Raw genomic sequence first — 26,232 nt, 5'->3', positions numbered from 1 at the left:
ATTACAGTCACAGATGAATTGCTCGCTTGATGTTGGCTCACAGCTGCTTGTGTCACTTGTTTCTACTACAGACTGTTGCACCGTTGAGATGGGAAGTGATATTACTCAAATAACCCCGTTTACATCACTTGTATTAACCTCTTAATCTCAACAAGGATGCTGGTGTCCTCTGCCAACACTACTGTCTTTCAGAAGCTGTGGGGGGCTGAGTTTGAAAGCTAGAGTAAAGATTCTGGTATCATATGAAACTAGATGACCTGAGGCATCCAATGGTAGGAGGCGAAATAACAATCCAAAGTTAAGCTAAGAACTGGCATGAATGAAAATGGGTCTTCCCTTTCACAGACATGCCCACTTCATGCTAATCCCATGCAGTTTGGGGTAAAAACCATGCAGATTTTTTGCATGCAGTATAAATGTATTATTTTTGCCTATTCTGAAAATGGTGTAAATATATTTCAGCATACCGGGGTCCCTAAACAGTCTTGGAATTGCATGAATTTGGTGTGACTGCAAAGCCGAGACTGTTGTGGATTCAATGAGCCCGATTGTATTCATGTGTGATGACGTTAGTCCTCATAGTAGCCGTTTCATTGTAGTGAGACCATTTTTTTTCACTGTATAAATTGAGCTATTGTGATGTCTTTGATAATCACAGTCTCATGAAACTGTACAACCACAAACTAGAGACCTTGGGCATCAGAGGATGACTTTTTTTTTAGGTATATTGACAATAAGGGGGTTTCTGAGCAATTTCCCCAAACAGAAATGCTCACCATCTAATCACCAAACATTCTTACAGAAATCTCTAAATGTCAAAAGTTTTTGATGCCAAATCTCAGTGTTCCTCTTGGTGTCTTAATGTGGTATTTTAGAGGGATTTTTTTTGACAATTTTTATCCATTTTTGAGTGGTCAAAAATTGTAAAATTTTACAGTTAACAAATTGTATCGACCCAAAGATTGCTGCAGCAATTTCGGAGACATAATTGAGCATGTGAATGGCCATCATATACTTCCATCATAATGTCCTCAGCCCTTATACACTATAAACTTTCAAAATTTGAATAGGTGCCTAACCAAAACACAATGTTTATTACAGATTTATGACTAGACAAACTTGACACACAGTGCTGCATCTCAAATTAATCTTCAGGTTCCCAGCTTTCAGATGATGTAAACCACTTCTGTGTTGCATATACTGTTGACCTGCTAGCTCCCCCCTAAAGACCCCCCCAACCATGATTATTACACTACAACCACAGTCTGATGTGCCGGCAACTGAGCAGCTCCACTGGAGCAGATGGGGTTAAGGGCCTTGCTTAAGGGCACCTCAGTGGTGGTAATGAGGGAGGGGCAAGTGCTGCTTTTTCACTTTGCCCCCCCCCTGAATTATCCTGCTGGGGATAGAACCCACAACCTTCTGGTCACAAGCTCACTCCTCCAACCTTTAGGCCACCACTGCCCTATGACTGTAAGATCCCACAGTCATGTAACTGACTAATGTTGCTCTCTGCTGCAGTGACACTCGTCAGCTCTGTGTCATGCAAAGACATGCTTATCTCATGTGGTGCTCATTTTTAGCCTCAGTTCCTAAGTGGATCATGCTTCATGTGGCTGAAAGCACCACAGTCTTGGTAAAAAAACGGTGGTCACCAGCTCTGTCAAGCCAGAAAACAACTTCTAAACTAGCAGTGCTGAGTGTAAGTGGCCATCAAACTGCATCTTAGAATGACTATCGACCTGTGTGATTTACACTGAATGTGCAGAGTAACACATGGATGGCCCCACTTTAGTGTTTCACACTCATGTACATATCTTGCCTTTAGTAGATTCATGTTTATCTGGAATTTAAGCGAGAATCTAAAAGATTTTAGCTTTTGAAATTCTCCAACTGTCTCAGTTTTTGTTACTGTGGTTTTTCTGACAGTATGGGAGAGACTGTGAAGTCTTTTCCCTCCAATTTTCTGTTGGTGATTGGCTGTCTGTAGGTGGTGCTCTTTGTCTGGTTGCTTGCACTGCTCGCTATCCACTTGTTTATCTCTTTGTAGTTTGGTTGAGTTTACGTTGAATCATTTCAGTGTCCTGCTGTCAGCTGATAGAAACGGTATCCTGTTGTTCCACTGATTAATATGAGTGTTTTCTGTATGTCAGAAGCATTAGAGGAAAGGTTAAGTCGTCATATTGAGGGACAGTCACACTGACTGTCCTGGTACAGTAGGCTGCCCTATAAAGTCACATGAATTAATTTCCCCTCGTCATGTTTTAATTGCAAAGAGTGTGGGGGTTTGCTGCATCAGCGAGTCGTCTCCTTGACGATACGTACAGCTGTAGAGCCTTTGTGATACAACCTGATATAGAAATAGTGATTCATCTCACCCTATTTGAAATAATCTAAAAGCTGTGACTCTTATTTAAGGATTCTGTCTCGCATCAACGACGGCTTGTTTCTCCTCCTATAAATATGTAATATGATTTACATGTGGGTGGTATAACAGCTGGTGTACTGTAAAAAAAAAAAAAAAAAAATCAAAAATGTCCCCATACAGTAGCTTTTAAATTGAAAGAAGCAGGTTGGTGTTTAACATAATTAATTTCTCTAAGGGTAGTTTGTGTGCTTCTACCATAAAGGCACCCTGTGGAGTTTTGAACCACCAGTAGGGTCATTGAGCACTACATTACAGATGGGGTCTCCCTTTTTGTTTGTATCACGCATGGGCCGACGGATGCGACTCATGTGCTGCCATCGGTTTCATGCTGTTTGGCCGATTGACAGTCGGTTGCAGTGATCCACCACCAAACTTAGCCATGTGCCAACTAAGTCATTGAAGAAGACTGCTAGCTAATAAACATACTGGATTTAAAAAAAAAAAAAAAAAAAAGGTGTTTTGCACATGTTTTATGAGGAAGGAAATGCATTCAACACGTGTGTTAGACTTGGAGAAAACACATCTTGGTGAATAATACTGAATATAAACATAAGTTTTGTTTGTGTAGAAGAATGCTCCAGAGGGCACCTTTAACATTCCACATGATGTCCTCGTTATTGTGTATTATTTACATTTTTACAGTCCAGTTACTGAAATCCTAAACAAATAGAGGTATATGTTCTCTCTGTATCTTTTAACACTGCAGCTTCTCTTTTGTAGTGTGAATACTCTTCAGTTAAAGCACAGAAAACATGATGGAGCCACCCCAAACTTAATACAACAACAGAGCTTAAAACTAAACAGGCTTATCAATCTTAAAGAGACAAAGCCATCCACTTAAACCTGCAGTAGCTTCATACATTTACATTTCACGTTGTTGCAGTGAACCAGAGAAGGAGACAGCCTGTGAGAGTCTGTGGCAGAGTAAACCGTTTCCCCTCTAATGGGGGATTCTTGGTGTTTAGTCGATAGAAGCTCAGTGTGTACTCTAGTATCACAGAGGAAGGAACGACGCTTGGGCTTCAAGGCGTCTGCGCTCGTAGGAAAATGTTGCCTGCCCCGCATACATGAAGAAAACAAATCTTAAAGTGACTCAAGTGTTGGAGAGAAAGTAGAGAACAAATTCACAGCAAGCAAGTCTTGGCTCATCGAATGTTTTGTTTCTTTTTTTCTTTTCTTTCCCCCCCCCTTCACAGATACTTGGAGAAGTATGAGAAAGTCCACCACTTCGGCGAGGATGATGAGGAAGCGCAGCCGGGGAATCCCAAAGCCTCTCTTCCAATTGGTGCAATTCCCAGCTCTTATAACTACCAGCAACACATTGTATCAGGTAGGCAGGCTGTACTTGTTATTCACAAGCTTTTTTTTTTTTTTTCATTCTGATTCATGAGTTCAGCTGTTGTTTTTTCACTTTCTTTTTGTTTTGTCTTTTTCTTTTCACTTTTTCACTTCTGTATCTGGTAGATGGATTTAATTTCTATTTGCATACTTTCTTGTTTTTTCTGTCTCACTCAGATTCTCATTTTCTCTCTGAAGTTCACTCCGTCAGTCTCTCCGTCTTCTCTCTCTCTCTCTCTCTCTCTCTCTCTCTCTCTGCCCCTTGGCCAACTCAAACACTTAATCCTCACAGATGTGATTACAGCAAAGCATCACTTCATCACAGCTGTATGTGAGATGCATGGGAAACCGGTCAGCCCACAGGTCAAGCATATGCATAGAGATGTCTCTCAACCAATAATAGCTGTTTGTTTCGATGTCGGCTGTGTTTATTTCACAAGAGAGGGGAAAAAAAAACACCATGAGGAAGGAAATGATTCAGGGTTGCCACGGGTCTGGAAAGTACTTGAAAGTGTTTGGATTTAAGTAAAAAAAAAAAAAAGAATCAAGATATTGTAAGTGCTTGGAGCAATAAAGAGGTCCTTCAAAGCCTACTAGAGTTTGAGCCTCGTGTGCTCCGTCATCTCAGAATTCACCTAATGATGCCGTTTTCATACATCTGCAGTGATTCGCTGACGGCTGCGCTGTGTCATCGGCTGTCGCGCTCTCTCATAGGTGTTTCTAGTTCAAATATGCGGCTGGTCACCTAGGTAACCCGCATTGTTTAGTCCCCCTCTCTGGTTAGGGATGGGTGACACACACACACACAGCCTGCAGTGGCGCAAGCTATCGTCATGTACGCCAAAAACAACCAGCTATCAGGAGAAAATAATGAATGAAAGCGTGCGCTCGCTGTTGAAATAATTATGCAATGTGTCGAGATGCTGCAGAAGTTTGTTGACAATAAAGACGACATGTTCTTCCTGTTATATTTCTTTTTTTATATAAAAAAAAGTTTTGTATTTGGGTCTATATTAATCTGGCAAAGTTTCATCCTGATGGAATAAAAGGATTTTCTTTTCCTTATTCCCGAGCGGTGCCTGGCCTTAAATTTCTACCACCATCTAATTAAAGTAAAGCCTTCAAGTCTTTGTATAGCACCGCGCTGGGTTAGACTGCTATTTGTGAACATCCGTGTGAATTATTGGTCTTTAATTTTGAAATAATTTGTCTTTGAAAAGTGCTTAAAAAGTCCTTGAAATCTATCATCACAAAAAAAAAAAGTGCCAACCCTGATGATTGCACACTGTAATTTTAAGGTCCAGATAGCTTTAATTTCTCTAATAGGCTACATGCTGCACGGTTGCTGACAAATTGCTCCACTCGTCAAACACTTAATTTCAACTGCTAGAAAATCCACTGTAGTGTGTGATGAAAACATATCAGCTGTTCATTTGTTTATCTAATGTGAATGCTGGGGGGGGTTGAAGCTAAAACTACCATCGAATTGATTATATTCCTACATTTCAAACCAGTACAAACATCTTCCAATTAAGCAGTCATCTCTTTTGATTTTTTTTTTTTTTTCTTTAAATTTCATCTGTTGGTTTCTCATCTTTCATTTTTACCTCTTGGTTAGTGTTGTTCTGCCAATTTAAAGTTTGCTAAAAAAGCTTGCAGTTTTTGGAACATAATCTACATGGAGATTTTTTATTCATAATCTCATGACGCAGGTAGTCTTGAACACCAACTATTAACATCCCAACCGCCTCGTCAGGCCGTTCAGTTAAGTCTGCCTCAGTAATACTCGCTTTTCAGAGGAGAAAAAACATTTATTGCAAAGTTTAGAGAGGAAAAAAGAAGAAATTTCTCTGTTTCTTCTCCGTTTTTTGTTACTTGTCCAGTTCATGAGCCTACTTTATTTGTACGTCACATTTATCACTTTTATTGCATAGTGACTCACTTAATTCAGTAGTCACCTTGCTAAGTGCTGCCGTGTTTGAACCAAGGCTATGAAGCATGCGTTTACAGTAATTGTTAGTCTTCCAGCTCGTTTCCACCTTTCTTGGAAGTTGCCTGCACACACAAAAAAAAAAGCATTGATTAATCATGTTTTAAGCCTAAGCGTGCTGCCGCCTTTCATCATGAAAGGGCAGCCTCTGAGTAACCACATCACATTTCAAACAAAATGTTTTTTGTGCAACTTGCCAAGGCCAACCTCTTGTCTGTACTGTCAAACGGCGCTCACACAACAGTGAATGCGAGCTGTCCATTAGTCTCGCTGTGCTCTGAAGCGATTGACTGTCCTGACAGCAGTTATTGATGAAGGGAAGAGGGAAGCACTTGTTGGTTTTTTCCCTTTACCTCAGTTTAGATTAGAGCCTCTAACCTTTTAATCGAAGGCTCTTTTCTCTGTCAGCCCCGCTGCCTGCTGAGCCCATTGACTCCAAAACACGACCGGGGCGGGAAGAGACACACGACAAACAGTGGTGAACTTTTGTTTGTGGTGTCAGACATTAAAGAACACATCGGCTCCCCCCCCCAACATTTGACAATGCTACTCTCTTTGAAAGTTTGTTATCGTAAGTTTGAAGTAATGATGCTTCTCTAATGCTTCGCTTGTAGGATTCAGAATTAAAATTTTGCAGACATGCCTTGGGACTTGGTACTTTGGGAATTATAGTAACTAGCTCATTGTTTTGGGTTTCCAGCCCACAAATTTACCGTTGTTTCACTCACACCACACTCGTTGCATCAGGCAGCTGTAAAACTCTAAAAAAAAAAAAAAAAAAAAAAAAAAACACCCCCCCACCCCCCACTGTACACCACCTGCCCGGCACCAACATACATTTAGCGACTTAGCTGGTGAACGTAGCGGAGCATTTAGCAGCTGAAGAGCCAGATATTTCCCTCAGGAGTTGGTGGAGACCAAAAGCAGAGCCAAAAGAGAGTGAGCATTAGACAGGTGGCCAGAAACACAACTCCAAATGAATCATAGTGTTATGTGTCAATCGGCAGCTGTTTGCTAACAAGTTTGCCGAATCAACTCATAGAGTAAATATGTTGTTGTGTCATTGCATTTTTTAAAATATTCTTATTCTAGTACTCGATAAATCACCGGAATAATCACATTTGAAATGTCAGGTCGGAGAACCGGGCTGAAACGGTGAGACTCAGTGGTGATTCATTATTGGACAGTTGCTCTGGAAATGTCTGGCTGAGCTGTGGTCTGCTTTGCCTCATCATGTTTTGATTGTAGGCCTACAACAACTGTTAGTTCCCTTCACTTATAATGTCTTGTGTGTTGGTTTGGGCGGTATCAAGTTATTACAGTATACCTGGATATGTAGAAATCCTGAAGGTATGATTTTCACTACCGTCAAAAACACAGACGCTCCTCTTTCTATTTAATGTTGTATTGAGGTGATGTATCATTGTGCACAGCACGCGCCACCAGAGGTCAGTCTTTACTGGTGGAACTGGCGACTGTGAGTGGTGGAGATAATGTTACAGGACTATTAAAAAAAAAAGACAAATGCCTCTGCAGCAGTGTGGGAGCATTTTGGGTTTAGTCCCGAGTTCCACTTATAACTTTATCTTGATGACTTCTTCTTCCATCTACAAAAGCAGTTTATTAGCCAGATGATTTTATTCAACTGCCACCACCACCCAGCACATCATCATCATCTCCCTTCAGCCCACTGATGCGTCGTATCCACTGCGGCAACAAGTGTCATGGGGTCCTCCAGCAAGGATCTATGGAAGAAAGGCACTTATTTCCTATCTATTCACAAGTACAAGTATTTAAACCCAGAAAGACTTGTCTAAGTAGGCTAATTGCATATTAGACACAGAGTATTGTAGGCTAGACAATGTCATACATGCTACAATTACTTCTATCACCAGCAGCTCAGCTTTTTTTATGTTTACTTTTGTTTTTTTTAACACAAAAACCCTCATATACCCCAGTGAAATGTCAGGAAGGTATGACAAAATAGATGGTGCCCAGGCCTACTCGTGTGTCAGATGGGATGCTGTACAGTGCAGGTGTTGGGGGAGGACGAGTAGAGACAGGCGGGTTTTGAACGGAGCAGTTGCAGCTATAATAGCAACTCTGCTGAATGAAATTTGCCTGCGCAAACCTTTTTCAGCATGAAAATCAAATTCACTCAGCAGGACTCCTCTCTCTGTTATGATTGGTTTCCAGAGGCAGCCGTCTACAAAGATTCTGCAGCAAATTGAAACATCCAGTGTATTGAAAATGACACCTATGCACACAGAATGATTGATAATAGAAAATCAAACCGCAGGATGGGAGGAAACCTTTTTTTTTTTTTTTTTCTTTTTTTTTTTCTAATCCAGTAGATTGCACTCTCACAGACTGAATCATCTATCATTGAGAGCTGCTGAATAATAAGATTCATGTAATGATTCTATTCCCACACACTGTATTTAGAATTAGAAGTCTTTTAATTATAAAAAGCCCATCATGGAGTTTGAGTCAGAGACAAACACAATTAAAAGTTAAGAGAACATTCATGTTCCGTGGTCAGACAAGACACGGCTCATCGAACTAATTTGAAGTAAAGACAGCTTTTACCCAACAGTTTAATGCCCCATTTGGTTTGCTTAAACTCAGTTAAAGGAAAATAAATCTGGGCTAAACTGGTTAAAGGTGTACAGAGGCAACAGTAGTACAACTGAGGGCTTTCCTCTGTATCTCTCATTCTATAACTAATATTCACTTTTCACCTTTTTAAAAGCCAAATCTACATTTTCTTCAACTATGGTCTGCCTTCGCATGCTTCATTTCTTCACCCTAGCTACTCCAGTAGTAGTAACCATGACTACGGTTTATATTTCACATCAGCGTAACATGTTGAAGCAATTTATGTGCCACTTTTGCTTTGATGGCTGGATATGCAGTTTCCTCATTGTGAGTCTTTAAATACAACAGAACCATTTCTGTTTTCCCCGTTTCTACAACTGTATTTAACTCTTAGTATTACATCACCACATTTAAGTTTATGAGTTGCCAGTTGGAAGTTTTGGGAGCATTACCCTAACGTATCCGGTTTATTATTTTCCCACCAGACTATCTCCGCCAAAGCTATGGACTGTCTACGGATTTTGCTCCGCCGTGTGACTACAACAAACTGGTGCTGTCTCTTCTTTCGGGCCTACCCAACGAAGTGGACTTTGCTGTTAACGTTTGCACTCTGCTTTCCAATGAGAGCAAGCATGCCATGCAGCTGGACAAGGACCCCAAACTGGTCACGTTGCTGCTGGCCCACGCTGGCGTCTTTGATGACTGTACGTTCCTGAGCTTCTTTTTTTTTTTTTCTCTCTTCACTTAATTAGTTGTCTGCTGTAATTGAAAATGGTGGATGTCAAAAGTGCATTTACGTTGCATGCAAATTATTGAGAGAAGTACTTTTATTTAGAAAAACCTTAATTTTAATCTTAATTGTGCAGCTCTAGAGTAGAACAATTATTCTGCAGGTAAGACTCTGCAAATATTTCCCCATTTGCTGCCTCCTTCTCTCATCTCTTTGTTCTAGGATCAAAGGTGCTAGCTTCTTATCATTTCTTAGATATAATTTATTAAGGGGGAATTGAAGAACAAGAGAATGGAGACAAAGAATACTAAGCTGAAACTCTTGATGCTTCCTCTAACCATCCCTCTGTGCCTTTGTAGCGCTAGGCAGCTTCTCCGGGGTATTTGGGACGGACTGGAAGGAGAAAACCTGCCGGGACTTTGTCAGGGTAAAGTAAAAAAAAAAAAAGAAGAAGAAATCTTTATTGTGTGACCCGTTATGTGTTCTAGTGGATATGTCTTTTTATTTGACCGTTCTGTATATATAATTAACGCTGCTTGGAACCAAAAACTGCCAGAAATATAGTGGTTGCTCCTCACAGTGGAACCTCAGAGAGCAGTGTTCTCTGAGGCATCTTTAAAACAGGATGGAGGTCAATTCACTTTGAAATCAATCAATTTTAGATGCAGGAGTGAGTTCTCTTGGCTTTTAAGTCCTTAAAGTCCCAGTGAAACAGAAGTTGGAGCTTCTGTAGCTTCTGTACTGTGACGTATTTCCCCAGTGAAACGGAATATTTGAGAGACGTACAGTTACAAGAGGGATTTAAATCAAATTTGATTGGACTGCTAAAAAGTGGGCAGGGCTTACAGAGTTAAGTACAATACCGAGCTACTCCTATCTCTCTTCATATCGCTCTGTTAGCTGCTATGACCCACAAACGGTGAAACAGGTTTAATATGACCAATGTGGCTATTTACTCGCCCAAAGTCACATTTCATTGGATGAACTTTAGTAAATGTCCCTGAGTGCAGGATGAGTCAAACATTTGAAACGGTTTTACAGGAAGAGGAAATACAGGGATTTAAAAATAGTCTGATTTTTTTTTTTGACAGATATTTGGCGTATAACGAGATAAATGAACAATTGCAAACACAGGATTACAACTTTTGTTACACTGGGACTTTAAGACAGCGCAGAGGTTACAGTTAGCTAGAGCTAGTGCCGACAGGAAGCTAGTATCTTGCTCATGGTCACATTGTATCTAACATGAGAGGTTTATCCAAGGGAAGGCTGGTCTTCCTACTCAGACTGTGAAGTTGAACTAACCCATCAGCTGACATTGTTAGCCTTAGTTCCATCTGTGACCAGAGTACTTCCTACATTTCTCTAGGACTCCATCCTTTGAATAACGTGTGACGAACACAACACTGAGTGTACAATGAACAAAAGGTGCTGTCTAGTGAGGATCCCTGCTAACGTTAGCAAGCTTGGCTAACTAGCTTCCCCTTTCTGAGTGGAATACAAACTTAAGAGCATGATGGGTCCTCCCAAATGTAAGTGTTGTAAATGGACAAGTGTCTTTAACAGCTAACAAGTGATAACCAGTGCTATCTAGGCTCATTGAAATAGGGAGGAAATATCAACATTTGTAGTCTACACAGTGACAGTAACAGACTCCAGTCAGTAGTGCACCGTGGCGGTCTCCTAGCAACGCCGGCCCTTAGGTGTCAGTCAACTACAGCCATGGGAAATGCCCACCCAGAGGCTTGAAGCTTAATCGCTGTTTCCACAAATATGCCCAAAAAACAACTTAATCCTCTTTTGAAAAAAATGGAAAAATATGCGCAGTTGCTGCAGCATCATTATAGATTCTGTAGTAGAAAGTGTAGAGGATTCAAATTTCAGTTCAACTTTAACAACATGGTGCATGGTTTCATGATTATGGGTATGGCACCACTGTCAGATTAAGCGTATAGCTTGGCAGTGCCTACCGGGCTGTAAACTGATATCCCAGTAACCTGAGTTTGTGGGTTTTTGTGTGATAGTCATGCTTTGCTAACATGAGATTTGGGTTGTTACAATTGATTTGGTGATGACATGAGAGTCATTTTATGTAGTTAATTTAACATAGTCTAATTTGGCTATAATTGAGTAACTACAATCCATCAAGATGTGTTACTAACAGCTGCTTTTTTCTCTGCAGTTCTGGAAAGAGGTGGTAGAGGACGCTGAAGTCAGGGAGCTGATCTGGGACAAGAGCAGCCCAGCACAAGGTAAACGCCCTTACAGCTAAAAGCCACACAAAGCAATAAAAGCGTTCATTCCTGTGTGCTCCCACAGTGTATTTATTGACACCTAAAATGCTGTGACATGCTCAAGTGCACAGACTTTCTTTACTATGACTCCCTTTTTAATTTATCTTTTGTAATACCTGTAATTGAGAACGGGGATGGATCTCATTTGGTTTTTAAAAAGATTATATTCCCTGTCTTTCCCCATCTCATACACATTTCACATTTCACATTCCCTTTTACCTAGCATGGAGCTCTAAATGGTTCCTCTTCTGTTCTGTCTTCAGATGGTACGTCGTCTGAGGAGCGCTGGCAGAGCCTCTTCCACCCGCCGCGGAACTCTGGTATCAGTGATATGGAGGCCCAGCGGGTGCTGCAGATTGCCGTTATCCTGCGAAACCTATCCTTCGAGGAGGCCAACGTCAAGCTGCTGGCGGCCAACCGAACGTGCCTGCGCTTCCTTTTGCTCTGTGCCCACTGTAACCTCATCTCACTCCGACAGCTCGGACTCGACACGTTGGGCAACGTGGCTGCCGAGGTGGGTCTGGTGTTACTGTTTCGGGGTTCGGACGTTGTTGAGCAAAAAGGGAAATTAATATGGAGACATTTTACAGTATGACAGAAGAGCTGAAAAACTATGTAGAGTCACAACTACGAATCAGTGGCAAAGCACTTCGCCAAATATAACCAACCCAACTTTGAATAAGTACCTTTTTGAAACGTGATGTTATGGATTTGGGTCACTTCCGTAATATAGTAAAAATGAGGTGTCTGATGAGAAAGATATGTTTCCAAATGTAGGTTAGTGTGACACAGTAAACCGTCTTGTCTCTACTTCATAACAGTCTGTGGTGCGGTGGTCTGAACAGGTTTGAGTGAACTAATAAGAGATTGTGTGTGTGTGGGGGTGTTTAGAGCTTTCGACATGAATGATACATTGGTATGTTATAACTTGAATCACTTGCTTGTTGTTTTCTAGCAGAATAATGAAGCAAACAGCTCGTGTTAATATGAAAACGTGTGGCATTGACAACAAAGTGTCATGATTTACTGAATAGCCACTAAGCAACTAAGCTTATATTATCTTCCAAAATCAAACGGATTAATGAATAAATAATGAGCTCCTGTTAAAAACAGACATGTCTGTTCAGTTCATCTGGGACAGAGCGGCGGTATGTTTAGAAACGAAATCAAATGTAGCTCTACCTGCAGCTACCTGAAGAAATGAGGACTACGGCTGCCAGATGGTGTGTTGTGACACATGAGGCAGTCTGTTATTTAGAATAATTTTAACACATTAATTTGACCCAAGGTGAATCATCACATCTCCTAGTAGTAACAAACATACAGGCCAAACCATCAAGTCCAACATAGAAAAAAAAGGTTGTTTTTAAACCATAGAAATGGAAAATGTTTGTGAAATATTGGCTGGCTCTGAAGCCATAGTGCTTCAGTATCAGATTTATTAATATGAGATATAGAGATGAGCCCAAATCAGCCCTCTATTTTTAGAAACTGCATGCATATAGTCTCTGATACAATCAGTTAAGCCTTTGATGTCATTAGTTGGATGGTTGGGTCTTGGGCACTTAAAACATTCTGTAGATGTGGTACTGCAAAGCCTTAGTTTATCTTTGAATGTTAACAATATAAATACTACTAGAGCACCTTTTTGGTTCACTATTTGTTGTGAAGACCTGTAATGAGTCATGATGAAATTGCTGTATTTTTGCCTCCCAACTTGCAGCTTTTAACTATAGTAAAAGCTATACTATAGGTGTTAAAGTGTGTCTCTTACTCAGCTTGCCTGTTATCTCAATGAATAATACTGCGGAGGACAGTCTGTCCACTCTGCTAAATGTTTTGAAGCTGACTCATTGGTCGGTGGGATCCTCGAATAAATCTTCTCCTGACTTCTCGTAGCTTCAGCTGGATCCCGTTGACTTTCGGACGACCCATCTGATCTTTCACACCATCACCAAATGCTTGATGTCCAGAGACAGGTTCCTCAAAATGAGAGGTGAGTTTTTCTCTGCGGGGTTTGTTTGCATAAATCAGATGTAGATCAGACATCAAACTCTGGCCTCAATGTGATGATTGTTGTCGCGTTTCCTTTAGCCATGGAGATCCTGGGCAACCTCAGCAAAGCAGAGGACAATGGCGTGCTAATCTGCGAGTATGTGGACCAGGACTCGTACAGGGAGGTAATGATGCTCCTCACCTTGCCTGACCTCATGCTCCTCATGGCCTCCTTGGAGGTGCTGTACCTGCTGGCCCAGCTCGGAGAGATTCCCTGCAGCAAGATCGCGTCTGTCGACCACAGCATAGGTAAGAATCCTCTGTTATCATATCTGTTTTTAACCATCATTCAACATGTGATCTGTGGTCTAAATGAACCATGGTGGAAAAGTTTACTTACTGCCTAATTTTGAGTCATTCAGATTAATTCTACTTAATAAGTGAACCCAGGGCTTGAAATCTTAAGTCACATGGGCTTAGTAGATTTGGTATTTTGTCTGCCTGCCAAGTTTTGTCACTCTAGTCTCTCCACTCATGAGTAACTGGCTCAAATTTCAATCTAGCTCTCCTTTTACCCAGGAAGTATTCAGGTGTTCTTTTCTCTGCTTGGATTTGAATTGTGTTCTCACTGGATATCTTTGTAATAGCTGTAATGTCCTTGCATGTTTCAACTAAGCTCCTCTGTGCTTTCTCTTTCTTTCTTGTTAGACCTGTTAGTGCGGTTAGTATCGGTTGACCTTCATACGTTTGGACCAGACGCCCTAACAGCGGTGCGGTTGATCGAGCATCAGGCCAACGCCGAACAGGCAGCCGAGGTCCGACCACAGCTGGTAGAGCAGGTACCTGCAGCCGTGCAGGGAACACCAGCGCCTGGTGAGTGTTTGTGCAGCGCCTCCGTCTGTCCCTCATACACAATCTGTGACACCCGTCCCTCTAGGCTAATAAATTGTGACAAAGTTTCTGTCTCAACAAGGGTTGTACGTTCTGCCCCCTGCAAGGCAAACAGGAAAATTACAAGGAGGGTAAAATGATTGGATAATACAATCCTTGTTTTGCTTTGAGTAGAGTGTGTAATGGTCAGATTAAGAGCAGAGCTGATTGTTGCTGGCTGATCTTAACCAGCGATTTTAGCAATAATAAAGGATTTTCATGTGTGAATTTTAACACCTAGGTGTGGGAAATCAATGCAACTTTGAATCTTTTTAAACTGTTACGGTTCACTGGAAATCTGGCATATAGCTTATTCACATGCTGTGCAAAATATGTGAAATTACACATATTAGCCGTTTTTTAAAAGTCTGGCTTTGCTCATAGAAGTTCAGATGCCAGGATCGTAAGGACATTTCTCTGCAAATTAATCACATATGAATAATAATGACAATGTGGCCGCAGTATGTGAACCATGGTATAAAGAGAGAGAGTAACAGAGGAATCCCATAAACGTTACGTTTGAGCCAGATGAGCTTCAGTCAACCTTGAACAACCTTGACTAAAACTACTACAGAGTAGATTCACCACAATTAACCCGAGAAGAAACCAAATTAAATTTCAGTTGTGCTGATACTTGGTCAGTCTATTAAAATCTATTAAACTCAAACCAGCTCTTTATTTCACTCTGTGTTTGTGTCTTTAGGGCAGAGAGAGAAAAACTTGTTTAATAGTACACAACTGCCCAAAGCTGTAACATTTAGTCACTTATACTGATTAACTCACCTGTTGCTCAGCTACTCAAGATTCTAACATTAGAGCCGTGTGCTGTATCCTTTCCTAAAACTTGTTTGTTTTGTACCAAAGTCCTGGCTGAAATGCCTCCTGCATTATGACATCCTTTTTCTTTGTAACCTGGTATACATTGCTTTGAATTTTTATGGGGGGGAATCTAATCAAATGGACAGGTTTCTCTTGCACCAGTTCCATTACCTGTTTAACAATTCAAAAAGCTGAGATGTGTTTCTGTTTAAAATCGATCGTCCTTTTGTCTCCGCCCAACATGATACAAGCAGGTGGCAAAGGAATCAAGTGCAGATGTGAAAGCAGCTTCCCAAATTGCTGGCAGCGCCATGAGTGTGTGAAATAACAAGTGACCCCTGGTGGGACTCAAACCCTGCTAACCTTGGAAGTGTTGTTCCTTTGCAGTCAGTGTGCTCCACAGGCCACTAATGCAAAGTTATTAGTTTGCTGACATCTAGTGGACGGCCTGGGGAAGGCAACAAACTTGAAGTTTATTGAATCAATAGGCAGTGTTTTTTTTCTTTTGCTTTGTAGTGCCCTCTTTCAGCATTCAGTAAATCACACGGAGGAATTTACCTACATTGGTTTTTCTTTTTGTCTCCGCAGTAACAAGGGTCCCAGCTCAGTCCACTCAACCACCACCTGGTATTGTTGAACTAGATGGGGAGAAATTTACACTGCAATGGTAAGAATGATTTATCTAGACATATGATGATTGAAATGAAGAACGAGTATAGATACAGATAGAGTATTGATTTTCATTTTCTATTCTAATGCTGTAAATGGGTAAACGGGCTGCATTTATACAGCACCTTTCTAGTCTTCCGGCCGCTCAAAGCACTTTACACTACATGCCAGCATTCACCCATTCTCACACACACACACACACACACACACACACACACACAGTCATACACTGATGGCAGAGGCTGCCATGCAAGGTGCCAACCTGCTCATCAGGAGTTCTAATGCTCATTCAGCACACACTCACACACCGATGGCACAGCCTTTGGGAGCAATTTGGGGTTCAGTATCTTGCCCAAGGACACTTCAACAAGCAGACTGGAGGAGCCCATTAGTGGTCGACCCGCTTGGAATGCGTTATGATTTTTTTTTTTTTTTTTTTTTCATTCTTCTTGTTTTTAAATAAGACATTGCTTCTTTGTTTGCATAATAACCACTCTACCTACGGTCTGTGTTTCTCCAACAGGCTAAACGCACACTTTGAGACAAACCCTGAGGGCTCCGTGTCTCGATCAGAAATGTACTCCGAGTACCTGGGCATGTGCAGCAAAATGGGGCGAAGTAACATCTTGAACTCCAATGGCTTCCTCAAATGTCTGCGGTCAGTCCCGACTCCTCCCCTGTGTGATGCTTTTATGTTCCACCAGTACAGAGCTCTGAGTAATGTCTGCTCCCTGACCAGAGTCAAGATAAAAAACAGAAATAACAACGGAAATCCGTGCCTCTTGTAGAGCAGCTTTAACAAAGCATAGCTGTTGTGGGTTTTAACAATGACAATAACTCCTCTAGCAACATAGTAGCATGTTTTGTTGGAAGGCATCTTTAGTTTTATTGATGCTTCTTAGTCTAAGAGTGCATGGGAGACATTTGTGGCTTGTAGAGTTTTATCTAAAAAGGTCTGAATAAAACGTACATATGAAGTGTGCATATTATGCAACAGGAAAAAATAAATAACCTGAATATAAGCAGCTTGATAAGACTGTACCACATGATATATTCACAGGCTACTTGACACAGAAGTACTTAGAGCAAATGCAACTTTGAAAATAAAGCACATTGCTTCCTGTATGAGATTTATTTTCCATGAGGGTATGCACTCTCTACTGGGTGTGTAGAACAGGAAATGTAAAATCTTTTTATGAATTAAATAGCAGCTGTGCTATATCATCAGAAAGGCTTTAAGGGAATTAATTAAAAAAAAAAGTCTAAAAAATGTAAAACAGGATCAGTAAATCTGCAAGAGAATTGCAATACCTTTCCTTTAGCATTTTAGCTATGCAGTTTACCCATGTGACGATCCAATTTGCCCCTGCCACCACAGGACTGTGTTTCCAAACCACACAATGCGGCGGCAAGAGGAGCCCAGGGCCAACGGCCAAGTTCAGATCCTCCTGGTAGGGCTAAGGCGGAGGTCAATCCCCCTGCCCATCCAGCTGTACTACCAGCAGCCTCAGCAGCAGCAGCAGAATCCGGGTGCAGCACCTTCTCCAGCAGCTAAACAGGAAGCTCCTGGAGACCCTCAGGCCCCGCCTCCAGGTACAACAAAGAATTCAAATCTTGTCATCACTCCTGTGAATATCTGAACTGTCGTTGATCAGACTGGATAGACACATGGGCATTTTTTTTGTCGAACTGCACTAGTTTTGTTTACATTACTTAATAATTTACCAGTCTGTTAACTTTTTCCTGGGGTGTAAATGAGTAAGTTATGAAATTATCAAAGTCCATCTGTCTAGTTAACAAAATCGTATGCATCAGATCTTTTTTTGACCACCTAAGATGCTGACTTTTATAACATGTTCCCTCCGGGTCAGTTTTGATGTGCTTGACAGAAGAGGTTTTTAGTTAATCGCACAAACAATGTCAGAAGCTGAAGAACTATGGAGGAAAAGAAAAGGCTCTTCAAAAAAGTGATATTGGGGAGAAGGATGCTGGCAGATTTGCAGAGAGAGCAGAGCTGGTACCAGTGGGACCAAGATGGCTGAACTAATTACAAAGGCAAACATATTGAGAAAATGATCAAAGGAAAAGAAGTCACTTGGAGGAGCTTACATGGGAAATTGAAAGGAAGCAGCTAAGCTGTATCACATGTCATGAACACAGAAGACATTTAGCAGTGGTGCATTGTTTGTTTTGCATCTATAAAATTGAAATGATTTTGAAGATCTGTGGTTGAAACAACATACAAGGTAATTCTTTGAATATTTGAGTATACTGTGCACTTGGTTGTTTGAATGGTATTTTCTCTTTGCTAGCATCTCAAATATATCAAAGCATATTAAACAAGTTTAGAAAAACTGCAGGAACCAGGCCATTCAGCTATACTACATGTTTAATGTTTTTGGGAAATGATCACAACACATTGTTGCTAAAGTACACAGGATTAAGGATCATGTGAACAGCAATTATAGCTTGTATTGAGCAACAAAGTCAACCTAGCTCAAAAAATGTGACCCACTTTGGGTTGATTAAGGGGATGATGTGAATTAAACAGAAAATGCCTCCTTGCTATTAATTAAGAGTCAGAGTACAGTAGTAAATCTCCAGCCAATTCCTGGTTTTAAAATATGTCTGAGTCTGAAGTTTTTTTGGCTCCTGTATTATTCATGTTGGCAAATGTGTTGCACCATATATATTGTACACTTCTATCTAGTTAACATGTGCATTGCATGCTGTACTACACAATTGTGTTGTCCTAGTTATTGACCTGTTCTGTCAATTGTTAAAGGCCCACTGGTACATACTGTACATTACTTCACATTAGCAGAATAAACTGCCTGATTCAGGCAGCGACTTTTGTTATTCACTCAAACAACACCTCAAGTGATATATTAATGTATGTGATCATGCACCCGTCACCAGGATTGTTTAAGCATGCTGTTAGAAATCAAAGCACCTTACGTTACCTTTCTTTGGGGTCGGGGGGTGGGTGTTGTTAGCTTAAGGAAACCTCGGTGGTGGTCCGATAGGAGCCATGGGGTGAGGAGAGCGAAGAGAGAGATGACGGAAGCAGCGGGGGAGAGAGGAGTCTCGGTGCAGGTGCCTCCTTCTCCTTTCCCCCCTGCTGGCCACCACGATGTGGCTCGTGCTTCCAGTGTTTTGTCGGTCTGCGTCCAGCTCGCACTGAGGCCCTACTTACATTACAGTGTTCTGGTTTTGTACAAGTCAATCAAAAGATTGAAAACGCTCTTTTTAAACTAGGATAATGGGGGCTTATGTTGTTTGTTCTTGGACCTAAACATTTCTGTGTGTTTATGTGTTAATGTGTGTCCAGGCTTACCTCCCGGGCATCCCATCCTTGGACCTCTGTTTGTCCGGGCCCCGGGCCCCAGCCTCAGCACCGGAGGTGCCGCCCCATCAATGGCCTTCACTACACAGGAACCTCCCCATGCAAGCCACCCGACTGTTTCCCGGCACCCTGTGCCCCCACAGGTGCCTCCACAGTTACCACCGCAATTACCACCAAATCCTCTGGCAGCAGTACAGCAGCAGCAGCAGGTCCGACCTGGTCCAGTGGTCCAGATTCCAACGTCGGCACCGGCCACCCAGAACCACAGCCCCCAGAACCCTGCCGCCCCACCTCCGGCTCAGCAACAACAGCAACACTCCCCCATGCTGCCCACAGGGACACCTGTCACGCTATTTCAGCAGGTACCACAGGGCCACATCCTTACCGCCAGGGTGCAAGGTGTGTGCCCCCCAATCACCCAGCACCCACCCCTGCCTCAAACCCCTCCCCTGTCTGGGCCGCAGGGTGGAGCTCCCCAGGTAGAGTCTCAGTGTGTTGCTGCAGTATCAGCACCCTCCCCTTCCATCCAGGTGGGAGCTGGTCAGGCGTTAAGTATCGCAGGTGTGCCCAATTCCCAGGGGTCACGTGTCACATTTCAGAATATCGCCCCCAAACCAGCGCCAAACCAGTCAGGTGGACCAGCAACGACGATAGCCACTCCTAACCAGCAGCCTCAACAGCAGGCGCAGAGTGTAGTAATAGTCAGTCCCAATCCCCAGCAGAACCCCGCCTACACCCCTGCCATACACCAGATCGTTCTTGCCAACCCCTCCGCCATTCCTGGTGCCCAGACTATCCAGATAGCCGGGCAGCCTGGACCTGCTTCCAGCCCCTGCCCGCCTCCTGCCTCTCACTCCAGTACCCAGGTCCAGCCTAATCAAACTGTCAGCCACGCACTGTCCATGAAACGGCATCAACAGCAGCATCAACAGCAGTCACAGCTCCAAATTATTTCCCAAACTCCTCCCTCTCAGCCTACCTCCACTGAGTCCAGCTTGATCAAACAGCTACTGCTTCCAAAGCGAGGGCCTTCTACGCCGGGAGGAAAACTAATCCTACCCGCTCCACAGGTGCCCCCTCCCAACAGCACGATAGCCCCCAGTCCACAGGTCATCTACCAGGCAGGCTACAGCACCCAGGGACCCTCTCCTCAGCCTCAGCAGCTCAACGTTCAGCTGGTTCCTGGCCAGCTTCCTGCTGCAGGAGCCCCGGCCCTCCAGACAGTCCAGCTCTTGCCAGGCCAGCTCATTTCCACTAGTAGCTCAGGGGCAGCTACCATCATCCAGGGCCCCACGGCAGCTGCACAAGTGACATTCACCGTGGTCCCCAACACTGGCTTCAGCACCTCTACTGCTGCTGTTGCTGCTGTCAGCCAGGGGGCGGTGGCCCCGGGTGTTCCCCCTCCTCCATTCTCTACTGGAACGGTGCCCCACCACGCCCCTGCAGCTCCACCTCCACCCCCACCCCCACCACCACTGCCAGCTCCCCTCAGAGGAGACAAGATCATTTGTCAAAAGGAGGAGGAGGCCAAGGATGCCACAGGGCTGCACATCCATGAGAGGAAGATAGAGGTGATGGAGAACTCCTCTTTGGCAGAAGGAGACTCCTCCAATGGCAAAACCAGTAATGGCGATGTTGCGGCAGGTGCCAAGCTGCTAAATGGTCGGAAGTGCATGGAGTCTAATCTACCTCCATACCACTCAGGGAACAGCCAGGGGGCACTCAATGGCCCGGCTACGGAGAGTCCCCCTGCTAATGGGAAGCAGGCCCTCTCCCCTGGCCCGAACACCCCTCTGGAGGGCAACCCCGACCCCAAAAAGACTTTAGTCAACGGGGTGTGTGACTTTGATCGGGGTGACAGTGGTGGCAACTTTAACAAAAACATTCCAAATCACATTGCTTCCAAACAGTACTTGGGGAATGGGGAGGTGGGCCCCTCTGAGAAGAGTCACAGCTCAAACCCCCCTCTCCCTAGCCCTCCCCCTCCCCAGCAGGACACTGCCAAAGCCCAGCAGGCTGAGCGCCTGGCCAATGGACCCCAGGCAGTAGGCACCAAGCCTCCCTCGGAATTAACCAATGGACCTTTGGGGCCAGGCCACGCTGTGCCTGTGCTAAGACAGCAACTGCTACCCAATTCCTCCCTCCCCTCCACTGTTAATGTTACCTCCCAGAGTCTTGCTGCCTCTCCTGCAAATGGAGTGGCCTCCGAGGCTCGAGGCCTCAAGAGGCCAGCTGAGAATGAGGACCGCAGTGCAGCGGCAGCATCCTCGGGGATCCCCAACAAAGTGGGAGTGCGGATCATCACCATCAGTGACCCCAACAATGCCGGCAGCAGTGCCACCATGGTGGCGGTGCCAGCAGGAACAGACCCAAGCACAGTAGCCAAAGTAGCAATAGAGAACGCCACTCAGCAGAGGAACTGCTCGCCCACACAGGCAGCTGGCTCAACGGTGAGTCATTGTAGGGTTAGTTTCACAGTAAGCCACATTTATCCACAATGTGTTCTAGTAGTGTGACTTGGTGTCAGGTCTGCCACAAACTGTGTCTACACTAGAGTACTTACTAAGTCATGTATCTTGTCTGTGGTGAGTGTGTTTGTAGTAGTAGGTACTCTTTGGCTTTTTCATTGCAAAGAAACGTGTTTGTTTACATTCAGCATTACTCATCAGACACATTGTGTGTCCTTACCGTCAGATGTTGGTGGTATTTCCCACTTCAAAACATATGCATATCCTTTTTTTTGTTAATTTGTATATGTACTGCTATGACTATGAAGTTGTTTATCAACTGTAATCTGTTTGAGAACAAACTGAGAGGCAGCTCAGTTTGCCCCTAGTGTTTGTTTTTTATTGGACAAGACATCAAACTGATCTCTTCCGAGATACAGCGACAGTATAAACGAAAACAAATGTAAAACTGAGAGCGCTGATTGGTGAGAAGTTTTATATTTTTTCAATCTATGCCTGTCGTGGATGTGAAAGTTGACAGATAGCTAGCCAGCCATCATTAGGACACTCCTGTAAACTGAGATATGTATGCATAAATAGTAACACATGCACTTTGCTGTCGTTAGGACAGGCCAGGTAAAATAATCAGTTCATGCACGTTATAACAGCTCAATTTCTACAGAAAAGACATTTTACAATAGAGAAAGATATAATTTATAATTGATTCATCGAGAAGCTCTAGTTTGTGGTCTTGTTCTGTGGTCATAGTGTCAAATAATGAGCTGTATCACTACTCGGTGTTAACGTGGGGGACATTGTTCTTGCTACAACATGCTATGAGGCTTTCAGGAACACAGCACCATTGACATTTTACTACTGAGCAAAGACTACAGGATTTTTAAATTATGTTTGACATTGTGATAATCATAGACAGCTCAGGAAAACATTGCCTTACACTACCACTAGTGGTCAGAAACTCCAGAGTACCTTTTTAATATGGTTTCAGTATTTGATTCTGATGTGTAATATTTTAGTGTCAGGCCACAAACTTAAGTGTGACAATATTGTGGAACCACAAATTTGCAGCTTGAAAAGATTGCATGTGTGTTAAAGATGGAAGTGAAAAAATGTGATTTAGTTTAGGGCTGATTTAAAACAGTAATTCTGACACTAAACACTGCCACATGTGTTTATTGTAGGTCGTACAAGTCGAGTGGAATCATGTTTCTCATTACAATTCTTTGGCACGGCTTTAATGTATTAAATGCTGTGACCGTGTTGCACTGTACAGTTATGACAAAAGCTGTGCGAATCACGAAACTGATGAACCACGTGTCAAAGAGCAGGTGATAGAAATATGCGTCTGGATGCATCTTTTCTGTTATATAACAGAACATCTGTAACAGGAAAAGTGTCAGCTCAATGATGTTACGCTGGAAATGGGTTGCAGACACTGAAAATCTGTCGTTCTCATCGTTTGCGGTTCATAAACTTTAAACAAGTCGATCATACGTCTTGAAAAGGCATGTGTTTAGGAGCGAAAAGGGTGCAGTACAAACAATTTTCAAGTCGCACTGAACTCACAACAACAAAAATAAAATATCCACACACTTCACACGTCATGTGGGCTCGCACGGTCCAGATGTGATGAGTTATTTTGGAGGTTAAGAAGGTGAGGCCAGTTAAGACCATGTGGCTCTCACTGATACCCACCTCCTATAGCAAAGCAGCTGAGAGAACAACCTCTGCCAATAGACGGGCCAAGGTTACATCTCAGCCAACAACGATTTGATATCATCTCATTCTTAAAAAATAGCCGCCATGTAAGGGAAATATAATTCTTCTAACTTAACATGCGTAAGTAAGACCTCAGTGAATTGTGTTTTGTGTCACATTATAGTTGAAAGGTGTTGTAATCTTTAAGTGTTTAATCTTCCAGATGTGTTTATTGTATTCACTTCAAGATGTCTTAATTTTTTTCTCATGCTGAATATTTATTTGGCTTTTCCAATCTTGTCTCTTCCACAGCCTACCGTTACCCCGTCCCCGCCCCCTGTATCCCAGCCTGCACCAGCAGGTAACCACAGCCCTCGCCTCCCAACACAGCAAACCCCCGCAGCACCACCCGAGCAAAGCAGGAAAGAGGGGCAAAACTTCAAGTGTCTGTGGCAATCCTGTAAACGGTACGTGTCAGTACGGCGTAGATAGGCTGCCTTTACTCCAGTGATTAATAGCGGACCCAACCGTCTCTCTCTCTCTTTCTTGTTCATTGCTTTATAATCAACCTCAGTTGAGACGCTGTGGAGCTTCTGCTGATTCGTCCCGTGTTTTCTCCTCTAGGTGGTTTGAAACGCCGTCTCAGGTGTTTTACCACGCGGCAACGCAACATGGCGGAAAAGATGTGTATGGAGGCCAGTGTCAATGGGAGGGATGTGAACCTTTTCCTCGGCAGAGACTGTCCTTCATCACGCATCTACAGGTACGACCCCTTAAACTGATAGTGGAAGACTGATAGGTTGGGCTTTGGAACCATATCTGCAGCTACAGCTGATTTACTTTATGTTTACAACTCCCCAAATTCTCAAGGTAGCTGTTCACTGTTTCTGACTTTGGCGTCGTCCAGTGGAAGTATTAAAAGATACCGTACCAACCGTATAAAACAACTAACCACAAAACACTGTGCAAGATTGATCTAAAATCTTTGCGTTTTGTCTTTTCTAGGATAAGCACTGTTCTCGAGAGGCTTTGCTGGCTGGACTCAAACTAGAGGAGCAGCAGGCGCAGAGTCCCAATCAGACTTCTTCCCAGTACGTATACCTTTTTCTGTTGTTGTTATGTGAGTGATGTGTGAGACTGTGCCTTATACAGTACTTGGTAGTTGAATGAGAATGTATAAAATGTCAGTCACTGAATTTTTATTAAAGTGTTCATTGCCTGAGGCATTAAGAATACGTTTTGCTGCTCTGAAAGTCTGGCTGTACCTGGCTTCAACTCATTTTCTGTACTCTAGACTGGTCGATTTCATTTAGGTGCAATATTTAGATGGATATTAAACCAAAATGTAGTCTAATGGCAGATAAAAATAATGAATTTTTAACCACTGATATTAATGTGTGATGTTTATGCATGATTTGTTGTGAAGGACTCCGCCAGTGGCAGGCAGTACTCCGGCACCGCGAGCACCGAAAGCAATCGTCAATCATCCGAGTGCAGCTCTCATGGCCCTACGCAGAGGCTCTCGAAACCTGGTCTTCAGGGACTTCACTGTGAGTAGAGCGGTTCTGACCAAGACCACATTTCTCCCAGAGTTTCTTTTCTAATTCTCTCTGACACACATACATTTGTATGATTTATAAATCTCTGTGTTGGTCATGGTGGATTTAAATCCCTGTGTGTTTCCTACACTTTTTGGTTCATACACAGGACAGGATTGAGTGAAGATGCTGGAGGGAATGAATTTGGTTATTTCCAAGTCTTCATTAGATTGGAATTTGCACAAAGTGTTGGCAAACTTTCAGAATCAAAGAAATTCTGCAGGTTTCAGAAACTCACGGTTCCTCATATTGTGGCATTTGCTACTGTAAAGACAAACTGTTTGAGTGATATACCATTTTAAGAATGGGCATGGATGTAAAGACAGTCAGATGAATCTAGTGTCCTTGTCTCACTACCAATAAAAGGCACCATTTGTCTTATCTGTCCATATGTCCAAACAAGTGCCTGTCTTCAACCGCAACACCTACCGAACCTTTATCATCTATAAAACTAAACATATTTCTTCTTTGTTCCCTCTTCCAGGATGAGAAAGAGGGACCAGTGACCAAACACATACGACTAACTGCTGCCTTAACGTTAAAGAACATCGCCAAGCACTCTGACTGTGGTCGCATGTAAGTGTCCTGTTCAGTGTTGAGTTCACTTTTTGTTCAGTTGTAAGTGATTTTGTTGCTTGTAGCCTTTTTTTTTTTTTGACCAAATAATAGCTGGGAGCCACCAACTATATAACTTTGACATCAATGAACATGGCAAGAAATATCTGACCCAACCCTCATCCTAGTATTGATAGTTGTGGCACTCTTAGCTTATTTACAGTGTGAATGAAGCTGCACATAAGTTGTAACAAGCCAAGTCAGGGTTGTTGGATGATTTTTAAAAGTGGAGTTCTGCAAACTCTACCTGGATAGTTATTGGCGGTTGGAGAGAACCACCTACAGAGCAGGGAGTATTGACAGGGTCTTCATCATTTTTTTTATGCCTGTGTTTCAGTTATTTTTGCTCACCCCTAGCAGTTTGGATTAGATGTCAATGTTTTCTGATGGACTGTGGGAGAACACACTATCTTTGTGTTGATTCCTTTCCGCCTTTGTCTCCCAGGTTGGTAAAGAGGCATGAAACGCACCTCTCCGTGCTCGCGCTAAGTAACATGGAGGTTTCCACCACGCTCGCCAAATGCCTTTACGAACTGACGCGCTCGCTCCAGGCTTAACGCCAAAAGGACAACCTCTACCACCCCTCATCCCTCTTCTGAGACGAGAGGAGAAAGCCACCGGTGAGCTGTAGCGGGTCTGCAGGGGAGCAGAGGGCAGGAACCGGAACGAAGACCCTCCTTCTGCCGTGCCTGCCGTGCCCCCTTAACCCTCCCCACCAC

The 26,232-nt window shown here is 43.0% G+C and overlaps 1 protein-coding gene across 1 annotated transcript in view; it reads left to right on the top strand.

Moving 5' to 3' along the window:
• Positions 1–26,232, top strand: part of arid2 (AT-rich interactive domain 2) — a 40,677-nt gene that overhangs the window by 12,946 nt on the left and 1,499 nt on the right. The window contains exons 4-21 of the mRNA XM_067581157.1: positions 3,625–3,758; positions 8,840–9,058; positions 9,444–9,511; positions 11,267–11,336; positions 11,642–11,892; positions 13,278–13,374; positions 13,473–13,682; positions 14,082–14,246; positions 15,711–15,789; positions 16,315–16,449; positions 17,170–17,384; positions 19,123–21,587; positions 23,613–23,767; positions 23,925–24,063; positions 24,306–24,391; positions 24,727–24,850; positions 25,383–25,474; positions 25,959–26,232. The exon at positions 25,959–26,232 is cut by the window's right edge and continues 1,499 nt beyond it. Of these exons, the coding sequence (XP_067437258.1) occupies positions 3,625–3,758; positions 8,840–9,058; positions 9,444–9,511; positions 11,267–11,336; positions 11,642–11,892; positions 13,278–13,374; positions 13,473–13,682; positions 14,082–14,246; positions 15,711–15,789; positions 16,315–16,449; positions 17,170–17,384; positions 19,123–21,587; positions 23,613–23,767; positions 23,925–24,063; positions 24,306–24,391; positions 24,727–24,850; positions 25,383–25,474; positions 25,959–26,070 (4,816 nt within the window). The 3' untranslated portion in view covers positions 26,071–26,232. The remainder of the gene's footprint in view (positions 1–3,624; positions 3,759–8,839; positions 9,059–9,443; positions 9,512–11,266; positions 11,337–11,641; positions 11,893–13,277; positions 13,375–13,472; positions 13,683–14,081; positions 14,247–15,710; positions 15,790–16,314; positions 16,450–17,169; positions 17,385–19,122; positions 21,588–23,612; positions 23,768–23,924; positions 24,064–24,305; positions 24,392–24,726; positions 24,851–25,382; positions 25,475–25,958) is intronic.

The sequence above is a fragment of the Thunnus thynnus genome, chromosome 23 (genome assembly GCF_963924715.1).
Source record: "Thunnus thynnus chromosome 23, fThuThy2.1, whole genome shotgun sequence".
Taxonomy (NCBI): domain Eukaryota; kingdom Metazoa; phylum Chordata; class Actinopteri; order Scombriformes; family Scombridae; genus Thunnus; species Thunnus thynnus.
This window is presented reverse-complemented; position numbering and strand designations above follow the sequence as displayed.